Source organism: Pleurodeles waltl, chromosome 4_2 (assembly GCF_031143425.1).
Source record: "Pleurodeles waltl isolate 20211129_DDA chromosome 4_2, aPleWal1.hap1.20221129, whole genome shotgun sequence".
Classification (NCBI taxonomy): domain Eukaryota; kingdom Metazoa; phylum Chordata; class Amphibia; order Caudata; family Salamandridae; genus Pleurodeles; species Pleurodeles waltl.
The window spans coordinates 678,946,075-678,963,578 of NC_090443.1; the positions used below are offsets into that span (position 1 = coordinate 678,946,075).

The 17,504-nt window shown below is 42.4% G+C and overlaps 1 protein-coding gene across 1 annotated transcript in view; it reads right to left on the reverse strand.

Moving 5' to 3' along the window:
• Positions 1–17,504, reverse strand: part of LOC138293182 (calcium-activated chloride channel regulator 1-like) — a 417,394-nt gene that overhangs the window by 15,455 nt on the left and 384,435 nt on the right. Inside the window, exon 12 of the mRNA XM_069232259.1 lies at positions 8,763–8,933. Coding sequence (XP_069088360.1) covers positions 8,763–8,933 — 171 coding nt within the window. The remainder of the gene's footprint in view (positions 1–8,762; positions 8,934–17,504) is intronic.

A 17,504-nucleotide genomic window follows, 5' to 3' on the forward strand; every position in this document is an offset into this window, starting at 1 on the left:
CAATTGGGAATTATTTCTCCTTGTAGGATATAAGTTTTGGTGAGTTGCTTTTTACTAGGGATTCAAGTTATATATAATTTTCAAGAGCAAATGGATGTAGGAGATTGTTAGCCTTAAGGCAGGAGAATTATGAGAACATATCATAGATCATTCCAGTCAAATCTTGCCTCTCCACTGGTTTTATTTTTAATACTGCTTAAGAAATAATCATGTTTGCCACTTGTGATGCACATATTTGTTAAGTGTAGAGATAAATCAAACTTTTTTTTCTGAAGGAATGTGACTGAAAAATTTGAGTATTAGTTGAGAGGGGTGAGGACCCATCTCAAATAATAAATCACAATCTGGTCCAGGGTGAACCACAAAAGTCATTAAATAAACCTGTGCTTAACCCCCTGTAACTTGATACAAAGTAGTCAGGCTTAACTTGGAGGCACTTATGCAGTACTCAAACAGTAGTGGAGTGGAAAAAAACACCACCCGAGAATACTTCCAAAAATTGAGTTCCGTTTAATAAGTAAAATGATGTCAAAACAACAGAAATCCAATTAGTAAAACCTGAGAAATTATTTTTTAAGTGTTGAATTAAAACTAAACTAACTAAAATGATAATAAATAGTAATGGAAAATTATACATATGGACATTTTCCAAGGTACATACTTTGCAGCCTTTCACCTACAACACTTACATTGAATTCTTGTGATGCCCACAACCTGTGCCAATAATAGATTAGCAAAATGCAAAAGACTGACCTATCACAGTTTGCAATTACTGTGTTGTCCACTTCCCGTACTGCCAAACAGTTTGTGGACAATGATTTAATTTTATAAGTGCACAGCAGAAATGTAGCCAAGTACTTGTAGGCTCAATTTACTGATGGCCATTAAAATATCTAATCTTGTTTGAAAGACAGTGGGAAATGCCAACATAACTGTTGATATCACAAATACTGTTTACATACTGTGGAGAAGACATCAAGGGACACATTTACTAAGCCTTTACATCACCCTTGTGTCACAAAATGTGGCACAGGGCAGCACTAAGGCTTATTTGGGCTTTACAAAGCCACACAAGCCCTAATTTACATGTCCTTGCATGGCGTCATAAAGAAATGTAACACAATAGAGGAGCAGGCCATGTATTGCATTACATATCATGGTGGCAGGCATTTCATGAGTGGAGCATAGGTGTTCCCATGCATCACCCATAGATTTCATGCAATTCTAGATTCACTAAGGTTTATAAAGCTGGAAGGAGGGGTGAGATGACCAAGGGTCAGGATGGGCTGTTTCCATGAGGAACAGTGCTGGTACTATTCTGCCTTAGGTTCGCCTCTGACTAGAGTGGTGCAGTGGGTGAAAAACGATGGGTGGGAATTCTAGCCCAAGCAGTTGCCACTGATTTAACTATTTGCAGGCATTCATCCCATCATCTTTAAGATAGTTGATTACCAGTTGTGTTAGAAATAGGGTCTTTGGTTGGAGCAAGGACCCTCACTCTAGTCAGGGCAAAGGAGAAACACACCTGGTTAACCCCCACTCCCCCCCCCTTGGTAGCTTGGCACCAGCAGAAAGGCTTAATCCAGAAGCAATGTGTAAAGTATTTGTACAAACACACACAGTAATCCAGTGAAAACACTACAAAATGGACAACACACTAGTTTAGAAAAATAGGCCATATTTATCTAAATCAAACGGAACCAAAATGACAAAAACCCAACATACACAAGTCAAAATATGAATCTTCAAAAGAATATGATTCTTACTCCATAGAAAACAATAGAATCGTTGCTTTTACACAAAGTACCTTGTTAGTGTCAAAAATAAAGCCGCACGGGCGGGTGTGCGAGCGAAAAGTCGGCGATGAGTTGATTCCTTACTCGCAAGTGAGGCCGTGCATCGTTTCTTCTCCGGTCAGGAAGGCAATGCGTTGTTTTTTTCCCCCGCGAGAAAGCGGTGCATCGATTTGCAGACAGGGCACCTCAGACCCTTGCAGGTACAAGATGACTTTGACGCTCAGGGACATTAGAAAACCGTGTTGTGTTGGGTTTGCATTGTTATCAGCAGCCGCAAGAAGGTGTTGCGTCATTTCTCCGACCGAGGTGCATTGATCTCCCAGCCATGATGCAGATGGAGCATCGATTTCAGCCACAAACTGTGTGGTGCGTCGATAATCAGCTGCGTTGCAGATGGTGCATCAAATATTTTCCTGCACGGTGTTCTGTGTCTGGATTTCAGTCTTGGTTCTGCCAACTTCACCTTCCAAGTGCCCCAGGACTGGATAGGGCACCACTTGGCAGGGCAGGAGTCTCAGCAGAGAGACCAGGTGCTGGAAGAGGAAATCTTTTATGGTCCTAAAACTTCAAAACAGGAGGCAAGCTCAGTTCAAGCCCTTGGAGATTTTTCTCAAGCAGGAATGCACAACAAAGTCCAGTCTTTGTCCTCTTTCACAGGAAGAAGCATCAACTGCAGGATAGGCCAACAAAACACAGTAACAGACAGGGGCAGCACTTCTCCTCAGCTCTTCTTCTTGGCAGAGGTTCCTCTTGGTTCAAGAAGTGATCTAAAGACTGGGGTTTTGGGTCCAAAACGTATACACCTTTCTGCTTTTGAAGTAGGCAAACTTCAAAGGAAAGCCTCTGTTATTTACAGGATTCTGTCTTGCCCAGGCCACGCCCCAGACATACACCAGGGGGTTGGAGACTGCAATACACTGTGTTTGTGAAATTCAAAAAATAATAGATTGGCTGCCTTTCAAGAAGAACTTCTAAGGGTGGAGATTTTAACTTTTTTAGTGAACCTGTCACTATGCTTCTTATTAAAATGAGAAAGATGAGGAAAATCTACACAGACCCGACTCCTAACCAAGAATGCATTTGAGAAGTGTTACAGCCCAAACACCCCCGCTGAAGCTATGTCTCTGTGTGTCCCACTTAGAACTGGTACATCTCAGTAGGAACATGTGTATATGTTCATACACAATACGACAGCCTGGAGTCACAGCCCTGGGATCACTTTTTGAAATGTATCTTTTATGTCATGTACTCTTCCTCATCTCTGCTATAAGAAGCCTTGATGATAGTGATCAAATCAGTGCATGTGGGAAAAGCTCCATGTTCTAGTCGTAGCCTTTTGCTCATAATTTATTCAAGTGACTAAAATCTCCATGTATTAAGCCAGAGACTCAAATAGAGTATGATATGCAGGCAAACTGATGGGACGAGCCAAGCCAGAAACGAGCCTTGGCTCTAACAGTCCTTGCACAAGCTGAGCCATGATATCACTTGGTATGTATCTTGTGCAACACAATGTAAACATATGATTAAATATCTTCAAAAATGAAAAAAGTGTATTTCTTCACCATGCGGTCAGTTCACCTCAGTACATCAGATTATCTCACTTCACAGGCAAACATTTATTTAAAGTAATAGTTTTTAGAAAAACATTTGTGGTTCACCCCCAACAACAATGCTATTAGTGAGCTAAGAGGCAAATCATTGGTCTTGTAAACCCTACATGTGCCCATATTCTTAGTATAGACGGACCAACTTTACAGTTCATCAAATACTACATGCTTATGCAGAACACATCCTGAACCCCAGTATTTAAAAGTGCGCTCATATAAAGAAAAAGGAGGCTATATCAAATAAAAGATGTGCCTAGGATAACACGGTTTTGGCAAGCAGAGACACATGTATTGATTCCAGGATATTTAGTCTCACATTTTAAAATTCAACCACTAGATGAGCACCGATCTCTCTAGCATTTACATTACAGGTCACTGTTTTGTCTTTCATTCTTGACTCAGAGTAAAAACTTAGAGTTAAGGCCATATTTTCATAGAAAAAGCATTTTTGACTTGTCTATATCTTTGCACTGTTTGACATATTTTCATTAAATTTTCCAAAAAAAGTGTACCAGTGATTCATGTTTTGCACGGAAGGTTTCGGGGAGATCTGTCAAGTTGGGGGCTGAGCAATAGGGGGGGTCAAAACAAGTTGTGTTTCCTATGTCGATTCCCATAGGACATTTAGACGAGCCTACAGCCCTCACCACTGGATGGAATTACACCAAATTTGGCAGAAAGCTTACTTTCAGTACCCAGATTGTGCTTTTGCTTATTTGGTGTAAATCCGTTCAGTAGCTTTTGTGATAGTAAAGGGAAAATAAATGTGTATATCCCTGGCCGCGATGACTTCGTGAAAAAAGATGAACTTGTGCAGGGAAATGCACAGCTCTGATTGGCTTGAAACCATGAGGTGTTGGCAGCCATCTCGGGGCTCAGCTAAAGCCGAGTCCCACACAAAAAAGTAAAACAAAACAAAAAGGTGTCAGGGTAGAGACACCCTGATCTCTTAGCTTTGGCGCTGGAGTCCCAGAGGGGCCCTTCCAGAGCGGAAAAGCATTTTTTTTTTAAATGTTTGCTGCTATTTGCAGCAGATCTGCAGATCTGGTGAAAATTAAAAATAAACAAGGCACGGCCTCCAGCGCTTCTGTATTCTGAAGCTCTTGGGTGGGCCAAGTCCTGGGGGCATTGTTAATTTAAAGCGGCGAAGCTGCCCACCTCCGGACAGCCCTGGGGACCACCACCTCCCGAGGGCTTTACTGAAATATGGTGCGGGCTGCACGGCCCCTGGGAGCCCCAGGGACTATCACCTCCCTAGGGCTTTACTGAACTATGGTGTTCGGGCCGTGGGGCCCCCACAGCCCTGGGGATAACCACCTCCCTTGAACTTTACTGAAATATGGTGGGGGGGCCCGACCCCAGCATCCCAGGGGACCACCACCACAGCCTGTCTCTCTAGGTGTGAGAATAGGCATGAGACGGTGTATCTGGGGATGAGAGTGGTTGTGAGAGTCTCTGTCTGAGTATGAGAGTGCATGCATCAGTGTCTTAGTGGGAGCATCAGTGTCTGTGCAGGTCAGTGACTGGGTGCATGAGGGTGTCAGTGGGTCTGTGAGTAGGTGTGTGAAAGTCTGGGTCTGTGAGTGGGTGCATGAGTGTCTGAGTGGGTCTGTGAGTGGTGTGTGAGGCTTTGAGTGGGGCTGTGAGTGGGGGCACGAGGGTCTGAGTGGGTCTGCAAATGGGTGCGCGCATGTCAGAATGGTTCTGTGAGTGGGTGCATAAGGGTCTGAGTGGGTGTGTGAGTGAGTGGGAGGAAGAGATTAAAAGAGGGAGAGAGAGAGAGAGTATTTTAGCCTTTGATGGATTTTGTACTTAGAATGAGATATTTCTGGACAAATTGAAAAGAAAAATGTATCTGGCAATTAAAAAGAGTGAGATCACCTTTCAGTCTGAACCTTAATCTGTTGAAGTTTAAAAGAAAATAAAGGAGGCAAATGATCATGGACACAACTGGCGAAGAACTCTCAACTGTCAGTGTGAGGGTCTAAGACCTTAAACATTAGGCCATCAGTGATTCCTTTTTGTGCTTTGTCAAACATAACTATGACATGACATACTTCAAGAAGAAAGAGCCATGAATGCTCCATTACCAGGAAGGTTTAACAGTGTAACCACTAGTATATAAACAGACCCACTGCCTTTAGATACTAGGCTTTGAACCATCAACCTAATGAGTGACAATCCAAGAGCTTTTCTAGTAGGTCAGATGAGACTCTGTTCTGCTTTACATCAAAACGTAACTATAATATTCGAACCACACATCTTCTTAGACTAACTCTTTGTCATTGCATGGTCTCTCCATGGAATAACTTCAATCTCTCTCTCACCTCTCCCATCCCAATATGGGATGGAATTAAGAGAGAGAAAGTGACAGGACCTTGGTGGGAGCCTCAAGGCCCTGAAGTACTAGCTGGCTCCCTGCATCCTGCAGGAGCCAGCATTGCTCCCAGAAGCAGGGAGCTGCTTTTAATAGCAGGTCCCTGCTTGTGGGAGCAACTACTTCATCTGTCTACACTGCACACATATTTGTGTGCAGGGATGATAGATGAAAACTCTGCTTTCTGACCGCGAGAGCTGTTTGACAGCTCCCGTGGTCAGAAAGCAGACTTTGTTTGGTGGGGGCTGTCAGCTCCCACCAAGCAAAAGCAAACAGCTATGTCCTGTGATGGTACCCCAGTACATAGCAGGAGCCAGCTCTGGGGTGTGGTGGTCCCCAGGGCCATCACTGGTCCTCGAGGGGGGGCCCCGCACCCCCCCTCCAATGTTACACAGCCCCTTTGAGGTGGTGGTCCCTGTGGCTTGGGGGTCCATAATGGATCCCCTTCATTCTATTTATTATAGCCCTGGGGAGGCTGCGGCCCCCCACATTGTTTGTCTTCAGTGCCCCTAGGAGGTGGCGTTATCTCAAGTATCTATAACTTGTGCCCTAAGGTAAATTACAGCACTCATCACATCTTTGGTAACATCATTGATAATATCATCGTAATATTTGCAGTTATATTTTTGAGGAAAAAACTGTGCAGGGAGGGGTGCAATTTATAGTTACCTTAGGGCACAAGCTATAGTTACTTGAGATAAAGTTTCGTCCCTGTAAACATACATTATAGATATTTATATTAGATTCGATAGATAGATAGATAGATAGATAGATAGATAGATAGATAGATAGATAGATAGATAGGAGTCAGTCACAGGGCAGTCAAATTAGTGGTGCTGCCCAAGAGGTGCCTAGACCATACGAAGGTGGAGTAAAAGGAAGCCTAGAATAGGTGAAGAATAGTCGCCACACTAGCAGCACTGTCCACAGTAGAAATCAAAGCAGGGATAAACAATTGCCACCCAGAGCAGGAACCACAGCATGAATCATTGCTGAAACAAAACCTGCCTCTACAACTTCCACAACAGATAGCAAAACAGCAGCCATATCAGTTGCTATAATAGCATCAATAAAAGCTGAAACCACATCAGTTACGACAGCTATAGTGGCACACAGGACCTTTGCGTTGCTCCAGCTACAACTATAACGTGAACCAGCGTAGTAACCACTGGTGTAATTATTGAAGGCACCAGAACATAGGCCACAGATGTGACTCTGCAGGAACAGCGGTAAAATTTAAAATTGTTAACATAGGAACAAAAACAGCTGCAGAGTGCGTGATTTCATATGCCATCAAGGCAACGATTAGAGCAATGACCACTGCTTAACAAACCAGAGCAGGAACAACGCCATCAACCGCATCTGTCACTATGGCAGCTAAAAGAGCATCAGCAATTGCTTCTACCACAGCAGGAGTCACAACAAGATCAACAGTGGCAACAACTCTCACCATAACAGTGTGACCACAGCCACCACCACAAAATCAGTAACAACCTTAGGTACAACAGTGACGATAGCATCCGGCACCGATGTAACACAAAAGTGATGCATGCAATGCTGAAATTGTTCATTCACTCGCAGTTATTCTGAGCCTCATCGAGAAGTCCATTATTGTTTTGCTCCCTGTGAAACTATTGACACTGTCCAGCAATATGCAAATTAGTCTTGTCTTTGTTTCTAATAGAAACAACCCATCCAATCTACTACGTCATTTCCATCTGAAGGGGAATGCATGAAACCCAAGAATGCTGTTGTCCTCAGCGGGCCTCATTATAGTGGTATGTTTGAGTCCTGTCGGACTCACCTGAGCCTACTACTTTGCACATCGAGAGAGTCTTTTTGAGAAAAAAATAAACAAGCACTGGTAAAGACAACGGGTCTTGTTTTAATGTAGTAAACACGTCACGCACCGCTGAAAATATTCAGACCTTTTGTGTCTCATCCCTTTGAAGCCCGGTCTTTCTCAACCTTCTTTGCCTGTGAACTCTTATTCCCCAAACTTGCAGTGTCTATGGAGGAGGATATATATTGACATGGCACAATATGTCGTGTGTGTTTGTGCAAGATATGTTTGCTGTGTTAGTTCTTGTTTTAGATAGTTGTTCATGTTTCTAAAACTATGAATGTCACCAGAAATAATTCTAAACAACTTCCGCAGTACAGCACTTTAACTATTAAACAACTGCTTTGGCATTCAGAAAAAAAAGAAAACTATTTGATGCCAACTGAGAAGTTAGTCCTTTTCATTTAAATGCCGATTACTGAGATGTTTCAACGAGCGTAGTGCAATTCCAAATAACGAGATGTTTCAATCATTAAAAGACATATATGAATTAGCAAACTGCCGCAAATGTGTACAGAACAATTTAAAACCCCGTCCGTAAACAGTAGTTGAAAAAAAAAAACAATAAATACTCCTGAATATTTGGATAAATATATTCATTCTTAGAAAAGATACGTATTGAGTATGAACTACTCCCAGTAGCCCTAATATGTTACAGCACAAAGGAATCGTTAGTTTAGATTAGACGTTGTACATATACATTTCACTGACCATAACATGATTAACATAACACTGGAAAATAATATAACCTTAATACATTTGAAAGCACTGCAAAATGTTCTTTTGTCTTGCAGAACATAGGGAAAATATGTAATCACGCTGTTAATAAGAAATGTATTAAAATGGGAATGGAGTCTAATCGCTCTTCTTATATTAGTATATTACAGACACTCCATGGGGCTCTTATAAAATTCCTGTGCACTTATTAAAATTATTATTGATATTAAAGAATGAATGGCCTACACTGGAGAACATTGAAGGTTGAAGCATTACTGGAACTGCAGCCTGATAAAATCCTGAGAAATAGGGAGAGGCAGACACCACAGAACAATGGGCAATGTAATAACGGCAGAATGATGTGTGCATAAATATTGCATACCCTGTGAAGCTCTAGTATCGAAATAAACCGTTCTTACCATTTTCCACATATCCAGGAATGTACAATGCGTGATTTATTTGCCTTCTAAATCCAAGTGTTGCCATTTTTTCTTTCCCTTGAACACGCACTTTTAGGCTGTACCTCCCATTCCCACTGAAGGATATGAAATACTTTGAATAGATACCATCATTTCTTGCAATATCAGCACCTTCGAGAGAAAAAAAAACATAACAAACAAGATCATACAAGAGTCATTAACAGAGATGTGTTAGTCTTTGGCCTTCTATTCAGTGCTTAGCATCGGTCCCCAAAAGAGTCCCTAGCATTGGTCCGAAAATTAATACCTGGGCACACTATAGGATCCAGATCCATCCTTCGTCACTCAGATAAACTGAAAAAGAAATTCAGTTAACACGTGACATGTCGTATTTACTACTTGCATTTACTAACGGCGTTTAGCGGCCTGTTTGTGCGCAGTGGTATTTCCGTATGATTATAAACTTTACTTGTCATGGAATAACATCAGATTAAGATTTTCCAGTCACATATTCCGGCTGCTAAAAGTAGTTGGAGTATGTGATCAGAAAAGGTCCCAGGAATTGAGAGTGCTGCATCAAGAGTGCTGCATTGAGTGTTATTTACTGTCAAAGGGCTTTTATTAATAATGTGTACAAGCTTGCGTTTTAAATAACATTTGCTAAATGCACATTTTTATTAGGTAATCATGCAAAACTGAATAGAAATACATACTTAACTTAACCTAACTCTGGATGCAATGTTAAAAGTAAATAGTACATTAACACAGAATTACCTACTTTTCACAGTGAATAGTTTGTGAAAGGTGTTTTTCTTCTCTTTGCTGCAGATGTTGCAACTTCAGAAGTCTGCTGCTAGTTAGCGAATAAACACTTGTTTTGTATTTGACAACTGATAGCAATGTTCTCACCAAGAGGAGATGAAATTGATAGGAAGAATGATTCACGGGAAAGGGTTTTTGGACTACAAGAAAGCAATATTGTCACTTTCCAATGACTAATGTGTGAAAGTCTATTATGCTCTGTTGAGAGGATAGGAAGCAATCTTGTTCCCAGGAGTTTGCTGATATTCTTATTGGTAGATGAATAAGACAAAAGAAAATAATGTTGCCACATAGAATTTATGTGTTTGTATTATCTTCCTGAAGTATGGAGTCCCTTCCCCACATTCTGACTAGATACTCATCTCTGAGAAAGTCTACGATCCCGGGATAGACAGTTGAAAAATAAAAAGGTGTTATTTTTCTTCTAATGGTTTGTGGTGCAGATTCTTGAGGTAGCATTGACTACACAAATGAGATAGGGATTATAATGGTTTGTTGTAATTGCACTAATATTGACTGGTGTTAGTGGAACCTATTGTGGAAAATAGTCAGGGTGATTTCTGGCTGGTTGAGATTTCAGTGATGTGTGTGTGTTGTAGAGCTGGAAGGTACTAAAGTTTATATTTGATTGTTTCTTCTATGAATGGCTTATGTAATATTATTTAGTGAAGAAGACAAAAGTTATTTGTTTATTGTGCTTGCTTAGGGTTGTAGAATTTGTGTGCAAGAAACTTGAAAAGGAGGATGAATCACTGCAAGGAGTGGAGAGTTATGTGATTGAGCACCGTGCTGGGATCAGTCAGTTGGTGTGAAGTGCTGCACTGAGACTGGTTGGCGATTTATCAAGTATTGAGCTGTGTTAGGTTTGTGAAATAAGAATTGTGCAGGATTCAAGGAAAGTACTGATGTATACAGAATTGTAAACTGAACAAAACACTCTCGTTTTCAAATTTGATTATTGTTTATTTGCTGTTGAATGTTTGCAATCATGAAATGTCCAGTCATTGAAAGGAGGAAGGAGAATTGCGTACACAACTCCAAATTCACAAGGTGAATCAGGAAGATTTGATGATGGGAGTTTTCCACATGTGCATACTTATACACAAGTTGTCAGATTTCTAAACATTTCAAAGGTTTTGTAGACAGATTTGAATACTTTCTTTGATATTCTGGTACTGAGTAATCTGTGGGCCGAATGCAAGATAGCTGGTCAATAGCCACATTCTGAACATCCAAAAATGTGCTCACTCATGCACTTTCATCTGTGGTAATGACTAAATTTGATGAGGTGATTACCTTTCTGAAAGGAAAAGTTCTAGTGAAGGACATTGATTGGTTAAAGATCAATATAACTACCCAGAAAGTAAAAAAATAAGTGCACACTTACTATGAACAATTGTGCAGATATTCAAACACACTGGACAAGTAAATCCAGAAAAGGGAAATATGGGAAGTTTTGTTATCACTGTTTGTCCTGGGTTGCAACCAGAAATCAGTATGCACATAACGAATAAATGAATGAGGGTGTTTACACCACAGTTATTGCAAGAGTGTCCCGACACTGAGGCAAACAACCAGAAGGAGTTGTCCTATACCCTACAGCTTAAACAGATGAGTTTTTAAATGTTTGCGGAAAGATTTCTTCTCAGGGATGCATTTCAGAGGGAGCTTGCTCCAGTGCTTGGTTGCAAGAATCGGGCAGGCCAAACCGCCCAATTTCATCCATTTGGTGAGGGGAATCGTTAGCAGCCATGCTGACTGAGAACATAAGGTTCTTTTAGGGCAGTATTCACCATCTTATTGGGCAAATATTTCAGTCTGGTCTTATAACTTGTGGTGTGTGCCATAGTCAGTGCCTTGAACCTCGTCCTCTGTTTAACTGGAAGCCAGTGCAGCTGGTTACAGTATTGTGAGATGGAGACATGCTTGGGAAGCTTAAATAAAAGGTGAATTGCCATATTCTGCACAAATTGTAGTTGATGAATTAGATTATCAGGTGCACCTAGGTGCAGAATGTTTGCACAGTCCAGTCTAGAAAGGATTAGGGCCTGGACTACTGTTTTCTGAGCATATCAAAGCAGATTTCTTTCACCATACTCAGAATCAAGCAGAAGGTTTTTACAACCGTTCTGTTCTGGGCTTTGAAATTAAGATGTGTATCAACGATCACCCCTAGATTCTTTGCTACCTCTGTGTGTGGGGGTGATGAGGTACAACTTGCCAGGAATACCCCTAAACAACTGGGAGGGAGTTGGCCTTGAGCTACCTGATTACTGGTACAATGCATGCAGCAAATTTTGACCTGGATTCTATTGTGTTATTGTCATAGGTCAGTAGAAGCTTGGTGTCATCTGCATATCACACCACATGGATCCCAAATGTTTCGATAAGTATGTGAATGGTGTCATGTAGATATTAAAAAGCATGGGGCTCAGGGCAGAGCACTGAGGCACTTCACACATAAGGATTTTCACCTCGGAATAGAATGGTTTCAGCCACACTGCCTGTTCTTTGTGCACCATGTAGGAACTCAACCAAGATATAGCAGGCCCCTCCGCCCTGATAGTTGCTTAGCGCTGCATCTCATGGGAGATCGTGTTGAATGCCCCAATCAAGATCTAAGAAAATTAGGTCTGCGTATGACTGGCATCTAGTGCAAATTTAATTGAGTCTATTATCTCCATAAGCTCTGTCTGCATGCTGTGAGAGCCCTGAAACCAGACTGTGAAAGGTGGAGGGGATTGAAAGTGTTCAGGTAAGCCAACAGGTTAATATTAACAAGCTTCTAAGTGATCTTCAAATTCTTGGAGCAGAGAGATCGGACTAAAGTTAGCAAGGATTTCAGGAGCCTCTTTTGGCTCCTTAAGGAGGGGCATGATGTTAGCTCTTTTCAATTAGGTAGGGACTATCCCAGAGCTAAGTGAGGAGGTAAAAGCTCCTGGTAGACTGGGCTTGGGATTCCCTTATTTGCCACACAATCTGAGGGGGGAAGAAATCTTGAGGGGAGCCTGATTTGCAATTGGCACAGAAGCCTATTAGTTCAGATTCATCTGAATGTATGAACTGTGACAGCTTACCCTGACCTGGGGGCATACTAATAGTATGTGCATCACCCCTGAGCTCATTATTCCTTGATTCTCAATCAATCAATCAGTCATTTGTAGAGCATGTAGCTGTCACCCCTCAGGGTATCTGGACACTGAGGTGCGATGTCTTTGTCGAAGAGCCAGGTCTTGAGTCTCTTTCTGAAGTCTGCTAGTGAGGGTGCTGTTCGGAGTGGGAGAGATAGGTCATTCCAGGCCTTGGCGGCGAAAACAGTAGCTGCCATAGCAGCTGTGCCGGATTCTTAGTGTGTGTGCGAGGGCCAGAGAGGAAGAGTGCAGGTGTTTGGTGGGTTGGTGGAAGTGCCGACGGTAGTTGTTGTAGTCCAGTCCTTGATTGTGTAGGGCTCTGTAGGCGTGTGAGAGGAGCTTGGAATTACATTTCTTCTGGATCGGGAGGCAATTTAGGTTTCTGAGGTGGGGGGTGATGTGGGTTTGCCTGAGAAGGTCCTGAATGAATCTGGTAGCAGGGTTCTGTATTGACTGGCTTCTGAGAAGTTCTTCTGAATCGCTAGAATTTTTTCTTCAAAAAAAGTACTCAGTTTCTTACAAAGAGAGGAATTCATATCAAGGGTAGGAGCAGTGATTTTAGGGTCTATAAAATCTGTCACAATTTTTAAAATTTCAAGGCGCTGTTGTTAGCTCCCACTACCTGGTTACAATAAAAAGTGTGATGAGCGAGCTTCTGGTTGTTATGATAGGTACTCCAGACATCTATGTATCGGGTTTTGTTAGGTTTAGAGTAGTATTTCTTCTATACTCGTTCTAGTTTTTTACACTCCTTCCCTTCTCCTTTCTTCGGTAGTAAACCAGCTGTTGGAGGGACACTGTCTGATAGTTTCTGATCTGGTTCTGGGGTCAACCTTGTTGACCTTCTTAGATAACCAGTTACTTACTGCCTCCTTGTCAGACACAGTGCCTTCATTATGAGTCTGGTGGTCCTGGGACCGCCAGACTCGCGGTGGAGGTCGGACTGCCACCAAAGCAGCGGTCTGGCCTTCACATTACAACCCTGGCGGATCCACCACAGTCTGACCGGCAGCACTGCCAGGTTGCTACTAGTTGGCTGCCTGGCGGTGCCGGCGATCTTAGGGGATTACAAGTCCCCTCTCTGCCGGCTTTTGCATTGTGGTCCCACTGCCATACAAAGGCTAGCGGAGACGGGGGGCCCTACACTGCCCATACACTTGGCATGGGCAGTGCATGGGCCCCCATGGACAGCCCCGTTACACCTTTCACTGCCTGAATTATGATCCGGCGTCAATGTTGTGGTGATTTTTCCGCTGGCCCAGTGGGCTGAAACACTGGGCCAGCAGAAAACTAATAATAATGTCAGCCGGTGGAAAACCAGAGTGGGGGTTTTCTGAACCAAAATCTTAATAATGGCCAGTGTCTCCACCCAGTCCTAGTTTAGTGGAAGCTAAGATAATCATCAGTGCAGACATACTGACCTTATTCCAGGCGCAAGCTCCACATGGGTGACGGAGAGGACCAAGGCCAGGATTCAGGAAGTAAGAAATGATCATGTCAAAGGATCTCACCTAGCTTATCATGTTAAATTGGTTTATTATAAAATTTAGCATTGATTATATCCCCTGCTCTATGAGTCACTTCCATCGGGGGTATATTTAGAATGACGGTCACAAGTACATCTGTCATTTTCTTGTCTAGGTGAATGTTAAAATCACCACAAATGGTAAAGTTAGCACAGTTAATGATTTTGTGAGCAAGTGCTTGGTTGATAGCTTTGATAAAATTGGCCGCATATCCTAGGGATCAATACAGCTGAGCTCCCACAAAGGAGCAGTGGGCAGCAGGAGAAATTCAGAAGCACAAGGCCTCAGTGTCTTCAGCTCTTTGATGTGGAATGTGCATTGAAGTGATTTCCTAAATGCTAGGGCAACACCCCCACCCCTCCACCCCTCTCTGTCTAGATGTACACATGCATAGTTTGGGGCATGGGGTAGTTGCAAATCTGGACAGGGTTCCTCATTAAGCCACGTTTCGGTCATAAAGAGGATCTCTAAATTCTCCTATTCAATCAATTCATATATGTCCAATTCATGTTTAGGGAGTCAGCGAACATTGATTAGGGCTGCTTTCATACTTAAGGGTAAATCCAACTTTCTTGTCTTCTTCCTGATACCTAGATTTACTGGGAGAAGATGTTGTTTACAGAAGAGGCAAGTGACAAGGCCAACACAGTCCACTAGTACTGGATTTACACACTTCCAGTGTGGGAGACTAATTCATGAAGCTCTGCAGAGGTATAGGTTAAATAGGGACTCACTTTTGGAGCAAATCCAGCATTATGGGTGGGTGTTCACCACGATCCAGATGCAGAAAGGCACAGACGGGAATGACTTAAGCACGCCATTGGCGTACCGTTGGCACGTCTACTGAACGTCTGTGCTGCAACCATATTTTTATAGTCAAACACTAGAGCACTGCCACCCCCTGTATTCAGAGGCCCTGTTCCCCCACAAACCACCAAAGTGGTGCTGTAGCACTGACAGCAAGTGGGTGGAGCAAAAACTGTGATAAAAGCAGGTGAGCTGTCAAAAATATAAAAACTATTTCAAACTTTTCCTAAAATCACTTCCCCCATTAGAGTTGTGAAACATAAGTAATCAATTCAATGGAAGGTGAAATCTGTTAAACCAACAATTCCCCCGGTCCTATGCAAAATATTTCTACTGCATAGGATTAATGAGTGCTACAAATGCAGAATTTCTAACAATGATTGTCAGTAGCAGTTCCCCAAGAAGAAGAGCTAACCTCCTCTGTCAGTCAAGTGCCTTAGAGCACTGCCTAGGAACTGGCACCTCCTACCTACACATACAACAGAATGTGATTTGGTGGTCAGTATTATATGTGGCAGAAATAAAACAACAGGGTTCTCGTTGCATATATAGGGCTAAAACATACCATGTAGGAGTGTACCAACAGATTTTATGATTATCTCTAGATATCACCTAGGTGTGCTCCAACATGAATGTGAGACAATGTACACAGTGGTGGGGTGAACACTTGTCCCTTAGTATTTAAGTATAGGTCATGTTTTTATTTGCAGCTATTCATCACTTTTCTTTCTATTATACCTTCAAAATATGGCTGACAGTTTATGCTGATGTCCGTCAAACAATTAGCTCCCTTTTAGAGGTGGTTAAGGATTTAGAAAGAGGATATTTTTAGAATCTTATAATATTCTTTTGTTTCTTAAAAATCTTCTGTGGCGAAGGGATATATAATAAACAAATTCTGGGCATCTGTTGTCCCTTTTTAATCCCTCTTTCTACCCCTAAATATGGCTGCACTTTGCGCGTTAATCGCGATGCAGTGCTCAGGAGGAGTTATTTGCCCCTCCTCAATCTCATTTAAATATGGCTGCCAATATACGTGCGAGCCTCATTGAAATCCCTGAGGAGTGGCTCTACTCCGTAACCACGTGGGATGTAATAAGATTGCCGATTTCGTATGGTCTCCATTGCGGTTGTCTCCAAAATTACAAGAGTGCTGCCTGCATATGAATGGCATGTAAGTTAATTTGTTGCCAAGCTTGATGGATTGGAGTTGTGAGCGCGCATAGCCACAAAGAATTAATATCAGTTTATCAACATGTGTTTAATCGGGCTGCTGATTCTTTCGTTTTAGCCCGCATCAGAATCTGCGCGTCTATTATGCTTACATGAGGTGCTAAACATAATCATCCTTGAAAGACCCCAGAGTGTCTCACCTAGAGCAATACGGTCGGGTTGATACCCAACACCACTACAAAAGTTAGAGCATGTGTACACAAACTGAAAGATTCATTTAGTTTTGCATGTGCCACTTTATCATAAAAAGAGATTGTGTCTCACCCCTGTATTTAGATTTCTCCTAATTCATTTCAAATTCATGTTCCTCACTTTATTACCTTGGTGTCTAGGGGACATAGTGTTCACCGCACCACAGTATGTGGTGTTGCATGCATATGAATGTTTACTGTGACTTGTAATTTTTAAGAATAATATACATGTTTTTAATGTGCACCTTAGGAATGTAGGGCCAGATGTAGCAACAAACCAAATTGCGAGTTGCAATTTGCGAGTCCATCCGCCTCGCAAATTGCAACTCGCAATTTGGTATGCAGTACGGTGTCTCAGACACCGACTGCGACTCGCTATGGGGTCGTAATGACCCACCTCATGAATATTCATGAGGTGGGTCGCAAATTGCGGCCCCATAGCGAGTATAGGCACTCGCAAACATGGAGGCCTGCTGTCGTCAGCAGACCTCCATGTTCGTGACTGCTTTTAAATAAAGCGTTTTTTTTTTTTTTTTACGTGTAGCCCGTTTTCCTTACAGGAAAATGAGCTGCACTTAAAAAAAAAACGAAACCTTTAGTTTCGGTATTTTTTCAGGGCAGGGAGTGGTCTCTTGCACCACTCCCTGCCCTGAAAAAATATTTTTGGGTCCAGTCACAAACTGGAAGGGGTCCCATGGGGACCCCTTCCAATTTGCGAGTGGGTTACCATCCACTTGAAGTGGATGGTAACTGTGATGCCATTTGCGACCGCGTACGCGGTCGCAAATGGTATTGCATTCCACTGCGAGTCGCAAATAGGAAGGGAACACCCCTTCCTATTTGCGAGTCGGAAATGCATTTTGCGAGTCGGTTCCGACTCGCAAAATGCATTTCTGCATAGGAAACTGCATTTTGCGACTCGCAAACGGCAAATTTTGCCATTTGCGAGTCGCAAACAGTTTCCTACATCTGGCCCGTAGTGCCTTGTATTTGGTAGAATTACCCACAAGGTGTAGAACACATGTTTTGGTG